The 14847-nt window shown below is 67.3% G+C and overlaps 2 protein-coding genes and 1 long non-coding RNA gene across 6 annotated transcripts in view; all 3 read right to left on the bottom strand.

Moving 5' to 3' along the window:
• PSMG3 (proteasome assembly chaperone 3) overlaps positions 1 to 14847 on the bottom strand; it is a 139146-nt gene that overhangs the window by 71318 nt on the left and 52981 nt on the right. The window lies entirely within an intron of this gene.
• Positions 1752 to 2834, bottom strand: LOC132234364 (uncharacterized). Its single transcript, XR_009452892.1, has 2 exons — positions 2730 to 2834; positions 1752 to 2021 (listed from the first exon to the last, which is right to left on the bottom strand). It is a non-coding gene; the product is annotated as an uncharacterized LOC132234364 (long non-coding RNA).
• The window catches only part of MAD1L1 (mitotic arrest deficient 1 like 1), a 149600-nt gene continuing 139118 nt past the window's right edge, over positions 4366 to 14847 (bottom strand). For 3 of the 4 annotated variants that reach the window (XM_059699422.1, XM_059699425.1, XM_059699423.1), the window contains one exon: positions 4366 to 5057. In XM_059699422.1, the coding sequence (XP_059555405.1) occupies positions 4654 to 5057 (404 nt within the window). In that variant the 3' untranslated portion in view covers positions 4366 to 4653. Of the gene's footprint in view, positions 5058 to 13818; positions 14010 to 14847 lie in introns of all 4 variants that reach the window. The other variant, XM_059699424.1, reaches the window with a different exon arrangement.

Raw genomic sequence — 14847 nt, 5'->3', positions numbered from 1 at the left:
GGCTCTCAACGCTGCCCAGGGAAGGGGCCGGTGTCACTGGCCACCGCCTGGCGGATTGGCTCCCCCACCCCAGCTCAGAAGGGGTTAAGATGCGCCACCATGCAAATTAGATGCAATTAATCCTTTTCATCAGCTGCAAATATACCTTCTGAACCCTATTAAAACATGAATATGCAAATGCAGACCTTTTTAAATTCTCATTTTCAAGGACTTGGCATTGGGGTTTGATTAGTGAATTCCGTTAACAGCCTGTAAACCTGGCGCAAAATTCAATTTCCATTTCAAGTTGGAAAAAAAAAAGAGAAGAAACACACGGAGGCTGTTGGTAATTGAGCTAATTACCGGGTGACACTGAAGAGGCCGCCCGGCGAGCGAGCCACGGGGCGGGGCTGAGGCCTGCCTGGAGGAGGCGCGGGCTGCTCAGAGGCCCCACAGCTCCGCCCTCCTGGCAGGTCCCGCTGTCCGTCCGTTTTCCAGAGGCGGACACTGAGGCTCAGTGGGGGAAGCGTGCACCGGTGGTTGGGCAGAGCCGGCACTGAGCGAGCCCCCGCCCCCCCATCGGGGCCAGTGCAGCTTCCTGGGCCGAGCTCGGTGGGGGGCGGGGGGCTTCGGGGAGGAAGCAGAGGGGCAGGGCCCTCCGGCCGGCTCCTGGCTTCTGTCCTCGGAACTCACGGCCCCTCCTGGCTCCGCCACCGTCGCCATGGGCTCGGGAGATGGTCTCGCGGTGACCGTGACGGTGACCAAACCAGACCCTGGATGTGCGGCTCCGAGCCGAGCGGGGAGGCGGGCGGCGGCCTGTGCTGCTGCGTGGACTGGAGCTTGGACGTGTTGGGCTAATGAACCTGTTAACTCCTTCCTCCTGCGGCTCCTGGCCTGCGGGTGTGGCCACTCGACACTTTCATGTCACACACTCTGTGGGCGCCGGCGACACCCTCCGCCAGGTTCCTGGGCTCCAGGCGCCCCGGCGCCCACCGCGCAGAGGGAACGTCTGTGCCGCTCGCTGTGCACGTGACTAACATGCACCGGAAGGAACCGCGGGCCTCGGTGCCCCCGGGGAACAGGGGCGGGACCCAGGGATGTGAGGCGTCAGCTCGGCCGCCAGCGTGAAGGTCCCGGACGGCGTCTTAACCGACAGACGTGCTCTCAGGTCCGGGGCTGGAGCCCGAGGCCCGGTTCCCCGAGGCCCCTCCCCTCGGCGTGCAGATGGCCGCCCCCCCCCCTTCTCCCCAGGGGACCAAGGACCCCACATGACCTCACGGGTAGCTTAGTCACCTCTTTGAAGATCCCGACTCCAAATACAGTCCCCTGTGGGGGTGCCGGGGGCGAGGGCTTCAGGGCTCGGATTTGGGGAACGCAGTTCAGCTCAGAGCGGAGGGCGGGCGGGAGTCGGGGAGACGCTCCTGTGGGGGCCCCACCTGTTCAAGGCGCACCGAGGAGTCCGGTTCTCGGGGAGATTAACCGATTAGAAAAACGACAGGAAACCTGCAGCGCCGCTGGAAAAGGGACCCAGAAAACAGGCCCGAGCGGGGTGGGGACCCGCCCACGGGGAAGGCCCACAAGCAAGACGCTTCTTTTTTTTTTTTTTAAATATACTTTATTGATTTTTTACAGAGAGGAAGGGAGAGAGATAGAGAGTTAGAAACATCGATGAGAGAGAAACATCGATCAGCCGCCTCCTGCACATCTCCCACTGGGGATGTGCCCGCAACCCACGCTCTATCCACTGAGCCAAACCGGTTTCGGCAAGACGCTTCTTAAAGATTAAAAAACATGTATTTTTATTGATTTCAGAGGGGAAGGGAGAGGGAGGGATAGAAACATCAGTGACGGGAGAGAACCATGGATCGGCTGCCTCCCGCACGCCCCCCACAGGGATCGAGCCCACAACCCTGGCCTGTGGCCCCGACCGGAATCGAACCCGGGCCCCTTCAGTCCCCAGGCTGATGCTCTATCCACTGAGCCACACCGGCCGGGGCAATGAAACTTGCGTGTTTTGGAAATAACAAACCCGCCGAAATGAGCTTTTATGGAGCCTCTCCAGGACGACCGTCCAGCGAGGAGATGGGGCGCAGACACGGCAGGTGCGTGATGCGTCCGGACGCGGGAGTGGGGTGGGGGGAGGGGGGGCGTGGGGGAGGGCTGCTCTACCTTCCCATGGTTCTCTTTTGACACAGAAAATCCACTAAAACTGTGCAATTAAAAACAAAGAAAAGAACGGAGAGAAACCTCAACAGCTGGGCCCCATGTGTCTGTAGGAGGGCCCGCCCCCTCGTGGCCCTGCTGGCCGACTCTGCTGTGTGACTCTGGGCCAGGCCCTGCCCTCTCTGGCCAGATGCAAGCATTTAGGCTGTGGGTGAAGCCTGCCCTCACTGTGCACACATGTACGTGACACGCACACTCATGCAGCCCCACATGCACACGGGTGCACACATGCCTGCCTGCGGCCCTAGGCTCCACGCTGCTGGATCTCTGAGTGACCCCTGTCAGGCCACCTGGGACAGAGGTGGGCAAGTCGGGCCCGAAGCTGGTGGAGAGGCCGTGCACCGTCCAGAGGGCGGGCTGGGTCCACACCTGCCCTGGGCAGCTCCCTGCCCCTCTGGGCCTCGGCTGACCAGACCCTGCGCGCAGGATCATTAGGGGGTTGGGGGCACGGGGGCGGGGGCGCGGGTGCCTGGGGTCGCGTCGCAGCAGCCTTGGGCTCAGGGCCCGAAGGGGACCAGAACCTGCACTCCGGCTCTGCCGTGGCCCATCCGCAGTCAGAACATGAGCTAGAGGTGCAGACAGGCTGTAAGCCACCCTTCCTGCCAGGCGCTGGGGTCCCCCAGGGGGGGCTCTAATGGGGGGTGCGATCCTGTAGGGGGGTTCCCACGGGGTGGGGGTGGAGGTCCTGTAGGGGGGTTCCCGCGGGGTGGGGGTTGGAGGTCCTGCAGGGGGGTTCCCACGGGGTGGGGGTGAGGGTCCTGTAGGGGAGGGGCGACCCTGGCAGGCCAGCCCCCTCCCTCCTGGCAGTTACGGTTCAGGGCTAATCCGCCGCCCCCCTCCCCCCCGGCCCCCCTTGTCATCAGCAGCTTAAGAACCATCAGCTCGGTGCCCACCAGTGAGCAGGCGAGTGGGGAACTGCAGGCCCGGAGCCCGCTGGGCCTCTGACTGCCTGGACTCCCTCCCCCTGCCCCGGGGCCTGGCTCGGCTCCAGCGGGAGGGGGTGGAGAGGGCCTTGCTGCTGCCCCATCGACTACGACACGGGGTGCTGGCTGCGCGGGACCCAGTTCGCGTCATGCTAGGCCTCCCTCTCATGGGTGCAGGGACCACGTTGCGGACGGGAGCCCGGGGTGTGCTGCTGGCCCGGCCTGGCCGGATGCATGTCCCCCTGAGACTCATGTTCACGGGCTGAGCTGGGGCCCAGCGGCCTGACGGAAGGCATGGTGCGTCTCCGGCAGCTCTGCTGGGGGCTTGGGGGTGCAGGGCAGGGGCTGGGGGCGCAGGGCAGGGGCTGGAGCTGGGGGCGCAGGGCAGGGGCTGGGGGCTGGAGGCAGGGGCTGGGGTCAGGGGATGGGGGCGCAGGAGCAGGGGATGGGGCGCAGGGGCAGGGGATGGGGGCGCAGGGGCAGGGGTTGGGGGTACAGGCCGAGCCTCCCCAGGTCCGTACCTGCAGGTCACACTCCGCCAGGTTCCTGGGCTCCAGGCAGCAGTGCCCGGGGCAGAGCCTCAGGCCCACGCGTGGCAGAGCGGGTGCAGGAGGCCCCGTGGCTGCTGCCACCCCTGCTGGGCTGGGGCAGTGGCTCCCTGTGCTCGATGAGCCACTGGGCACACAGGCCGACGCCCTCACGACTGCTGACAGGCCTGGTGCCTGCGTGTTGGTGAGGCCACAGGCGTGTCTCCCGTCCCCAGTGGGCTGCGGTCCACTTCCCAGGCTCCCTGCGGCAACCCCGCCCTCAGCCAGAGCTGTGGGCAGAGGCGCAAGGCCCTGGGCGGGGCCCTCCTGCTGGTGCCCATCCTCCTGCAGGCCCAGGGAACGTGGGGAGAGGGTGCCCTGAACGTGTCCTGAACCCCACACCAACCCTTGGGACCTTGGTGTGTGGAGGTGTGAGCTCTGGGACCCAGGGCCCTGGCCTTGAGGTGGGAGGAAGGCCGGTCTGGGTGCCGGGGATTTGGGGGGACGTCCCGGCCCTGCTGCAGTGCCCGAGGGGGTGGGGTCATGGGTCCCCTGGCAGGGGCACCTCAGGGGCCAGGCGGCATCAGACGTGCGTGCGGGGACGCCTTCCTCCGATGGCCAGGCGCCCGCTGCCCCCCTCTCCCCTGGCCGGGCCTGTGCGGGGGCTGCCCCGGGGCAGCTGGTCAGCGTGGGGCCCACACACAGCGAGCAGGTTGGTGGCCAAGAGAAACTTTATTTCACAGCAAGTCCTGCCCACAGGCCGATGGGGCAACAAGGCTCTCTCCACCCCCTCCCGCGCTGGAGCCGAGCCAGGCCCCGGACTCAGGGGGCGGCCACATGCCCCCTGCCAGGCTGCAGGGCAGCGGGGGCTGAGCGGGTGCTGGGACGCGGGGGAGGGGAGGGACCTCCCTGCAGGGGGTGTGGGCTCCGGGAGGCGCCTCCCAGAACAGCTCCCCTGCTGGGAGGGGCCATGCCCTGTCCTCTGGGCGGCTCGGGTCCCATCATGTCCGCCCGCCTGTCCGGGCAGCGGTGGTCCTGGTGGTGCAGTGGGTGGGGTGGCGCCACCAGCCTCGGGCACCTGCGCTGCCCCCTCCCAACTCAGAGTGCGGCGGCAGGGCCGGGCGCAGGGCTGGGCGGAGGGCTGGGCGGAGGGCCGGGTGGCATGGCCGGGCGGAGGGCCGGGCGCAGGGCTGGGCGGCGGGCCGGGCGCAGGGCCGGGCGGCTGGGCTGGCGGCAGGGCTGGGCGCTAGGCCAGGGTCTGGCGGCTGAAGAGGTCGAGGGTGAGGGCGCCAAGGAAGGCGGGGATGCTGTCCTGGCGCAGCAGGTGCAGCTCGATGAGCTCGGGCACCGTCCGCGAGAACTCCGTCTCCAGCAGCTGCATCCTGGTGCCCGCGGGTCCCGTGGCCTGCGGCGAAGACAGGCAGGTGGTTAGCTCGGTGGCCCGGGGCGGGGGGGGGGGGCGGCCACGGCTGCCGTCAGCTCCCCCGGAGGCCTTCCCTACAGGCAGGCAGGTCCCAGTGGTGGTGTCTCACCCACGTGTCATCCATCGAGCCAACCAGGCGATGAGGGCACCATCTGGGCGGGGACCCCAGGCCGGAGGCTCAGGCCGCAGTCCTCGCCTTGCGGGGGTGGGGGGCGGGCAGAGCTCCCTGAGCAGCCCCACCGGGAACGGGGGAGGCCCCTCGGGCAGTGCGGTCAGGGCTCCTCTCAGAGACGCCAGGCCCAGCGCCCGCCCACTGACCTCCGACCCCACGACCCTCCGTGTGAAGTCCTGGGGGGGGGGGGCCTCCCCGTGAGCCCTCAGGGAGCGGCCCTGTGCGCTGCCTGTTCGTACATTTCGCCTCGTCATGGTTCAGCACAAACCATTTCTAAGCAAAACGGAGGGAGACCAGCCTGACCTTTTCCCAGGAAAATCCTCTCATTTCTGCCTTCTGCGCCCGCTCTGCATTCCCCTAAAGGTCAGAGGGGCCGGTTCCCCTCAGCTGGAGGCGGGGGAGGGGGCAGCACAGGCGGGGGGGCAGCCCCACCGAGCCCCTCGCAGCACCCCCAGGTGCTGGGACTGAGACCCAGCGGCCGGGGCGCCCTCCCGGAGCCGGGGCCTCGCCTGCACTGGTTGTGACCATCAGGGTCCCTCACTGTCCGGGCGGCGGCGGCCCGGCCCCGGCGCCATCTGTGCCCGCCCCGTGCAGCTCGGGGAACCAGGCAGAAGCACCAGCCCTGCCCGGGGAACTGGGGGCAGGTGTGTGGGGTGGCAGGTGCCCAGGCCTGCACTGCCCACCAGCCCAAATCGAGGCGACCCATGATCCAAGCTCCCCACCCTGTTGGGGGCTGCACCCCCACCAGCCGTGGCCCTGGCGCCGACTCACACAATGTAACACCTCACTGGCCTGCGTCTGCCCGCCGCCCGCTCCCAGGTGCCGGCACATGGCTCTGGCAGGGCTGCCCCTGACCACCAGGCGCAAGTTTTTAAAAAGCAAATTGCCCAGGAAGAGTGTCGGCTGCGGGGGGACCATGACGGGCTGCCGTGCTCGGAGCGACGCTGCGATGCCTGCGGGCCCAGACATTGGCCGCACCCCTGGGACGCCAGGCCGGCCGCACCCCTGGGACACCGGGCCGGCCGCACCCCTGGGACACCGGGCCGGCCGCACCCCTGAGACTCCGGGCCGGCCGCACCCCTCGGAACCCCGGCCGGCCGCACCCCTGGGACGCCGGGCCGGCCGCACCCCTGGGACGCCGGGCCGGCCGCACCCCTGGGACGCCGGGCCGGCCGCACCCCTGGGACGCCGGGCCGGCCGCACCCCTGGGACTCCGGGCCGGCCGCACCCCTGGGACGCCGGGCCGGCCGCACCCCTCGGACCCCAGCCTGCCCCGGGCCTCCTGCCCCACACTGCACTGCAGCCAGAGCCTCGACTGTAATGGGGACATGGTGTCTGCGTTCGTTCCCACCTTAGGCGACAACACACCTCCAAACCCTTGGCAGGCCCTGGCAGTGTTGCTCAGTGGTTAGAATGTTGGCCCACAGACTGAAGGGCTGAGGGTTCAATTCCTGGTCAAGGGAACGTTCCTGGGTTTCAGGTTCCACCCCAGCCCGGCCGGGGAGACAACCAATCGACGTGTCTCTCTCACATCGATGCTGCACTCTCTCTCCCGCCCTCCCTCCCTCCCTGCCACCCTCTCTCTCAAATCAATGAGGGAAAAAAACCAACTGACCAACCAGCAAACGCCCGACAGGCAGTCTTCTGGCCACGAGAAGGGACTGGGAGGCCGCCTGCCCACCCGACGCTGCAGACAGACACGGCCTCGGAGACAGTGGGTTCGTCCTCAGACTCAGAGACGAAGAGCGGCCCAGGCAGAGGGGCAGGGCCAGGCCGCTGGTGGGCCCTCTGGGTTGGGGAGACAGCCGAGTTTGGGGAGACCAAGGTGGCCAGAGAGCGAGGGGCTGTCTCATTCCGGGGGGAAAGCAGCAGATGTGGGGCTCAGCCTATGGGGCCTACAGGGCACTCCCCGAGGGGCTCTGAGCGCGGATGGAGGGTGCTGGGAGGCTCAGAGGAACTTAGGACGCCAAGCTGGTGCCCATGCAGCCACACGGAGGCTCAGAGGCCGCGCCCAGCCTTCCTGCCACCACCAGGGACCAGGGGGCACGGCCGCCCCGGCAGTGGAAGGCCCCATCGTCGGGGCCCGTGGTGGTGCCCGCCGTGAACAGCAGGTACTCCTGGCCGAGCCCTGGCCCCGCATCCCTGCCCGCCCACCCGCTCTCCCCTCTGGCGTCCGTCTGCAAGCCGCCTTGTTCTTCGTCTCGGGCGGGGCTGAACTCAGATCTGAAAGGACCTTCTTTCTTCTCCTTTAATTAGTGCTGGGTAATGGCCATGCTGTGAGCTTACGGCCTGTAGATCTTGTGCTGACACTAATTACGCACCAAGGCTTTGCTGGCTGTGTTTCGGCTCTGCAACTGCCGCGCAGTAATTTAGCGGGAGCGGGAGCTAAGCGGTCACTCGTGGCTGCCTGTCTGCGCTGGGCCGGTGCCCTGGGGGCCCAGGACCCCGCCCTCAGCCCCTGGGCCCCGGGCAGTGGGAGGGAGCTGCAAGCAGATGCTTCACCCACGAATCCTGAGACTGCCCTCTTGCCACCTGGGAGGGTGGGCGCTGCCTGGCACTGCCCACCTGCTGGGGCCCCGCCCATGGGCAGCTGCACGCTCGCTCTCGCTCGGGAAGAGGTGGAGGGCAGGCAGCATCCGTGTGTGGAAGCCACGCAGGGAAGTGAGTCATGGCAGGTCTGCAGAGATTCCGGTACCCGGCTCCCCAAATGCCTGGACCTCCGGACAGCCCGGCCCCTCCTCTCGGGACCCCAGGACCCCCGTAACAATCCGAGGCCCTGGCGGCAGGTGTGCTGGCCTCGCTGCGAGCCTCAGGATGGGCCATGGCCTCCCCGGCCCTTCCTCTGGAACCTGGAGGTTCTCCGATGGTCCATCAGTCACCACCCTCCCCTCTGGTCCGCGCCCGGCAGAGCCGGCCGCACAGCGGGGCACCTGGGCAGGTCCCCAGCGCGGAGGGCTGCCCGCCAGTGGGGGACGGGACTGCGGCTGCCGGCTGCCTCCACTGGTCAGCACAGTTAGCGTCCGTTATTGCAGTTCTATTCTAAGACGCAATGAGGAGGCCTCGCTCCGGAGCGCAAGGCTCCCGCTGGGCTCTCCTCCGACGAGAGGGCGGAGATGGGGTGGGAGCGGCCGCCGAGTGGCAGGTTTGCAGGGACTGGTCTCCCTGGAGAGAAGCCCGGGGCCCCTGGAGGAAGGAACCGGGGCCACGTGATGCGGGTGGCGAGCCGCGCCTGTGCTGACGTGGAAGCCGGCCCCCAGGGCCGGAGGCAGGACTACGGAGGGGGGCCAGGCCCCTCTCACGCACACTGGGCCCGGGGCTGACGCGCTGGACAGACCCCCTGCCTGGGCGCGGCGTGCTGGGCTTGGGGGTCGGGCGCCCACTGTTCACCCGCAGCCGACGAGCGTCTGCTCAAACGCCCGGTCCCGCCGGGGCTGTGCCTTCGGCCCACTCGCCAGGTGTCCTGGGAGTCAACACACCAACCCACCGCCGGACCCTGAGCAGGCGACTCAGGGAGGCCTCCGGGAGGAGCTCGCCCCGCCTCTCCCAGGTCCTCTCTCCCGCTGCACCTGTCCCGCCCCCACTGGGACCCGCCCAGGGTCTCCGACTCGGGCCGCCCTCCACCGGGGCTGTCTGTCCCCTAAATGCCAGGCGGCAGCCTCCCAGGGAGACAGTTCCAGGGGCACTGGCCGGCCTGGCTGAACCATGCGGTCGGCACGGGTTCCCGACATGGGGGTTAATCGACCGTGGGGCCCTGGGGAGCAGCTGCTGTGAGCAGGGAAGGGAGACGCGGGTGGGGTGGGGCGGGTCGCCGGCCGAGGCCCCAATGAGAAGGCAGCGACGTGCTGGGTGGTCTTCCCACAACATGACACGGGGCAGGGGGCTGTCCTCCCTCCGTGGACGTGACTCACGCCTGCTATGGCCACGTGAGGGTCAGGGGTCAGGGGTCCGGGTTCAGGGTTCAGATACAGCAGCAGCCCCTGCAGGCTGGCAATGGGAGGCCCGGGGAGAGGAGGTGGCGGCAGGGTGGAGGGCAGGCCTCTGGGCTGTGGTGACCTGGGAGGAGAGGCCTGAGGCCCAGCTGAGGCCCTGGGCGGCCGGAGCAGTGCTGGGGAGACGAGGATGCGCAGGAACAGAGCGGGTGCTGAGAGCCGCCCAGAGTGGGCCCGGTGACGGGATAGAAGTTAAAAGTTAATTAAACGGAGGGTATGAGGGCCAACAGCCCTGGTGCCTGTTCCAGAGGGAACCCCAGAGCTGCCTGAGGTGTCGCATTAGTGTCGCGGCTTTCTCACCCGCGCCCCTCAGCTCTGAGCGCCTCTGAAGGGCGGGTGGCACCACGAGTTCAACAGCAACAAATGTGGCGCTGAGCCGCGGGCCTGGGGCGGGCGGAGCCAGCGGAGGGGCCTGCGCGGCTCTGTGAGCCCCTCCTGCCCTGCGCTGAGACCAGCCTGGCCACTCGTGGTGCTCGTGGTGCCGGTTCAGGGCCTGGAGGCTCAGGGCATCCCCGCTCCCTCCTGCCCGCTCCGGTCTCCCTGAAAAACTGCTTCGATATTGTTTACTAAAGTGCCCGTGGGGGGGCCGACGTGCAGACCAGCCTCTGGGCCAGGAGCTGGGGGCCGGGAGGGACCTCGGTAGTTATCACAGACCTTCCACGGAGCCACCTCCTGCACCTGGAGGCACTCAGCTCCCGGGCCTCCCCGGCGGCCACGCCAGCTAATGGCGCCTGCTCAGTCAGCCAGGACTGGCGGCCTCGGAGTGTCCACGAACCCTGGACGGCCCGGGGCCGGGCAGCGAGAGCCCTGGGCCCCACCGTGCCTTCCGCGCGGGGGTGAGCAGACCTCAGAGTTGGCACAGGCAGAGCCCAGCTCGCAGGCCGCTGTGGGGCGGCGTGAGGTGCCGGAGGCCCCGGGCTGGGCCTCTGGGCCCTTCGAGGCGGGTGGCCCAGCAGCGCTGCCCAGAGGGGCGCTTCCCTCAGAAGAGAAAGGGCCGAGTGGATCACAGCTGGCGTAACTGGGCGAGGCACCCTCTGGGGAGGGACAGCACCTTGTGGCCCCCACCTGTCCGTCAGCAGAGGCCTGGGCAGGGAGACCAGCGCCTGACCCTCGACAGCTGGCAGGGTGACCCCGCCCCCAAGGGCTGCATCCTGCCAGGGCCGGCGGGGGGCTCTGCAGGGCGGGCGGTGGCTGGGCGGCCGAGGGGACCTGGGCTCTCTCCTTCTGGGGGGGGGGCAGCGCTGGGCAAGGCCAGCCGCCAGCCGCCATGCTGTGAGGAGGCCCACACGGTGAGGAGGCCAAGCTTTCGGCCACGAGCACCTGCGTGTCTGAGAGCAGGTCCTGTGACCTCAGCACCCGGCGGAGGGCCCTGTGGCCCAGCCTCTCGGGAAGACCCGGGCAGAACCCCTGCGAACGGCCCCCAGCGGCCCCGGGATCCCGCCTTTCAGGAACTGTGGGCGGTGACGGAGGGAACGAAAACACAGCATCTGAAATGAATTCCCTGGGTGAGACGAAGCAGATTAGACTCGCCAGAGAAAAGGTCAACTTAGACACAGCCACAGACGTCCGGCCCACCCGGAAAGAGACTGTCTCTCACTCTCACACACACACACACACACCACACACACACACACACACACACACTCACACAATCACACACACACACACACACGCGCGTGCACACATACACACTCACGCTCACACACACACACACGCACTCACACACGCACGCGCGCGCGCACACGCTCACACACACATGCACACACGCACTCACACACGCACGCGCGCGCACACACACACATGCTCACACGCGCGCGCACACACACACACACATGCACACACGCACTCACACACACACACGGCCAGAGCGTCGTGACCAACAGGGTAACACCAAGGGATTTCAACAGGTGCAGTTGGAGTCCCAGCAAAGACAAGAGGAACAGAAACAATAAATGAGAGACCAACGTTCCAAATCTGTTGAACTGTAAACCCACAATCCAAGCAACTGGACGACCCACAGCAGGACATACACAGGACTCCAAATCGGCTCAAGGGACAGACCACGTACCAAGGACAGAGGGAAGGGTGGTGGCCCCGTGGCCTCCTGGGAGCCCACCGCCCGCACACACTGACCCCGGCCTTGCCCGGCTCTCGGGGAACGTGGAGGCCTCGCCCTCCGCAGTCGCGCTCCCTCAGGCTCAGGCCGACTGCTCGCCCCTTTGGCCCCGGGAAGCGGCCCCGGCCTGTCCCTGGCACGGGCACCTCATCTGGGCGCTGGAGCTGAGGGGCAGGAGGGGCGGGAGAGGCAGACAGCGGCTCAGGGACAGAGCCGGAGCGAGGGGAGGGGAGCACGGGGGCCTCTGGGCCACGCTCTCCCGGAAACAGGCAGGTGTGGGGGGCCCTCTAACTGGGGGCGCGTCGTCTGCTGGTTGGGGCCGCAGGAGCTGCTCCGCTGGGGCTTGTGGGCGTGAGCAGGACGAACTGCGACGCTACAGCAGGTTCTCCAGCTCCCCAGCCCTCAGGGACCTACCACCGCAGGGACAGCGCCCGTCTCCAGGAGCCCAGCCTCCAGGTGCAGGCGCGATGCCGAGCGCACTTGCTGGGGGCGGCCACCGGCGGGGCTGACGGTGTGAGTCACAGGTCAGTAAATGAAACAGACGGACTAGCTCGACGTCCGGCTGTTGGGGTCCAACCCCAACAGGTCCAGGGGTCCCCGAAGGTGTGGATGGAGTCGGTGAAGAAGGAATGACACAGAGGCAGCATTCAGGTTATCATCATAGCCAGGTTCTGTCTAGGATCTCCAGCCAGGTTCTGTAGCCATGTTCTCTCGCTAGGTTCTCCAGCCAGGTTCGGTCACCAGGTTCTGTAGCAGGGTTCTTCAGCCAGGTTCTGGCTAGGTTCTCCAACCAAGTTCTGTAGCCAGTTTCTGTCCAGGATCTTTTGCCATGTTCTCTCCAGCGAAGTTCTTCTGTGTCTAGGTTCTGTGTCTAGGTTCTGTCTCCTGTTGTCTTGTTACATCTGTATTTATACCAGTTGATTCCAATCCTATCAATCTCTATTCCAAAGGTTAGGGCGTTTCTTATCTCCATTCCAGGGAGTAAAGATTATGTAGCTTAAGCATGATTGTTCGTAGTTAAAGTGATTAATTACCCGCCTGGCACTTAGTTAAGGGGTTTTATTCCCTCCCTAACTTCAGGGGAAAATCCCTACCTGGGGAAACAACCTTTCTCAGAGAGGTGACCTTGGTTAAAACACATAGTGCCAAGAAGGTGAGCAAACATATTAAGAACCGTATGCCATATATGCCAGGTCCCTTGAAACAGCAAGGATGGACCGGCTCCTGGCATCCGGCCACAGGGACTCAACTGAGTGAACTACAGCCCAGCCACAAAGAGCACTTCACACACCCACAACACGTCCCCACGCGGGAATGTGTAACCACGAAACACGCTCCTGATGCCGCATTAAAGCCGGAGGCGGGCAGAGCGGCAGAGCTCAGGGCTGAGCAGGGGACACGACGGGGCGGCCAGCGATGTCCACGGGCCCGCGTCGCAGGACGGGCTACGAGGACTGCAGGGTCCCTCCGCGCACGGAGTGACGCCTCCACAGACTTTCTAGCTGCTCAGAACCCGGCGCTCAGGTGGTGTCGGCACGGACGGCAGGCAGGCCTCTCCCACTGCTCACACGCCTCGACGTCGGGACGCTGTGGCCTTGCTGCCCCGCCCGTGGCTGGAGCAGGAGCTGTGTGGCCACCAAGGCACCGGGGATTCCCGGGACACATACGGGTGAGCTCGGCCCACACGTCACAGACCACCGGCTGTGTCCTCCACGGAGACCCCAGACAGGAAGTGGGTCTGCGCGCTGGTTCCCCACCCACCCGCCCTTCCGGGGGCCGCCCGGCTCCTCACAGGCTGCCCGCCTGGCAGTGACCAGCACCGTGCAGGCCCTGGTGCTCGCGGCCACGAGTCCTGGCTCCCGTGCTGCCTGCTGACAAGTGCGGCCGAGGCTTATGCGCCCTCCTGTCGGCTGGGTCCCAGCCCTGGCTGTTCGCGACAGGCAGCACTCCTCCCTGGCTCTCCCCGTCACCTCAGCCCCCTGCAACCTGCCCGGGGTGGACAGCAGTCACAGGGGAAGGTGTCACCACAGAACCAGCTCAGGGCGGTCCTGCCCCGTTTCCAACAAGGTGCCCAGCTGCCCTCCAGAGATGACAGCCAAGACCCGAGCTGTGTGCTGCCGCAGCCGCGCAGGAGCGCATTCAGACCTCCCGTCACCAGCGCGCAGCCACCCCCAACCAGAGGCGCCCCCCCCAGCACGGCGTGGAGCCCCCGACCAGAGGCGCACCCCCAGCACGGCGTGGAGCCCCCGACCAGAGGCGCCCCCCCGGCACGGCGTGGAGCCCCCGACCAGAGGCGCCCCCCCGGCACGGCGTGGAGCCCCCGACCAGAGGCGCCCCCCCGGCACGGCGTGGAGCCCCCGACCAGAGGCGCCCCCCCGGCACGGCGTGGAGCCCCCGACCAGTGGCGCCCCCCCCAGCACGGCGTGGAGCCCCCGACCAGTGGCGCCCCGTAGTGCGCAGGCCTACCTTGAAGACCAGGCAGTCGTCCTGGCGTTCGGCGTACATGGAGGTCAGCCGGTACTGGCTCTCCCGCGTGATGTCCACCTGGTAGCCGGTGAGCGTGTAGCAGACCTTGCGGAACTCCTGCACCTTGGCCTGGAAGACCTCCTTCAGCCGCTGGTTCCGCAGCTCCGCGCTCTCCACCTGCTTCCTCAGCTCTGCGGGGAGGGGGAGCACAGCCTCAGCCGGGGCGGGGCGGGCACAGCCTGGGGTGCTCAGCCACCGAGTGACAGGACCAGCTGCCGGCAGCCTGGCTGCCCGTGGTGCCGGCAGTGAAGGGCTGTGACCGGCAGCAGCGAGGGGACAGGGACCAAATGCCAGCCTCCTCCTGCCCAGCTTGGGCCCCACGCCTGGCTGGCTCCTTCCAGCAGCGGTTACCACGGACCCACCCAGATTCTTCCCGCATTAGACCCTGCTCTGTCCCCGCTAACAAGCGAGGCTGGCCCACGGAACACCGTGCCATTGTCGATGCCAGGCCCCTGCCTGGGCTGGGCCGGGAGCCTCCAGGTGAGCCAGGCTCAGAGTGGTCAGCCCGGTTCGAGTCCTGCCCTCCCTGTGGGCTGAGTCCCAGGACCCCATGTGGCAGGGACGGCAGTTCCCCAGGTTGAACCGCGGCCCCGCGGCGTGGCTGCCTCGTCTGGTCCCGCAGGGTCGAGTCAGCCGCTGAGAGGAGCAGACGCGCAATCAGGGCACTTCCTGGAGGTGGGGCGGGGGGGGGGGGGCACGGGGCCCGCATTCCAGGGAGAGACTCCCCCCCCCACCCCCGGCCCTTCCCACCTCCCCCTGGAGCCCGTCACACGCCTGTGGCACCGGGGCTCACCAGCACGAAGCCACCTTCAGCGCGGCTGTGAGGCCCATGCCAGGCCCCGGGGGTGGGGCAGAGAGAGCTGTGGGGTGTGGGCTCCGCTCCCCGACAGGTGGCGGCGGATGTGGACCCTCCTGGTGCACACAGGGATGGGGGTTTACCACGTGGCCAGGCACGGCCCAGGCAGAGCT

This window comes from Myotis daubentonii, chromosome 5 (assembly GCF_963259705.1).
Source record: "Myotis daubentonii chromosome 5, mMyoDau2.1, whole genome shotgun sequence".
Classification (NCBI taxonomy): domain Eukaryota; kingdom Metazoa; phylum Chordata; class Mammalia; order Chiroptera; family Vespertilionidae; genus Myotis; species Myotis daubentonii.
The sequence above is the reverse complement of the archived record's forward strand: the minus strand, read 5'-3'. Positions and strand labels throughout refer to the sequence as shown.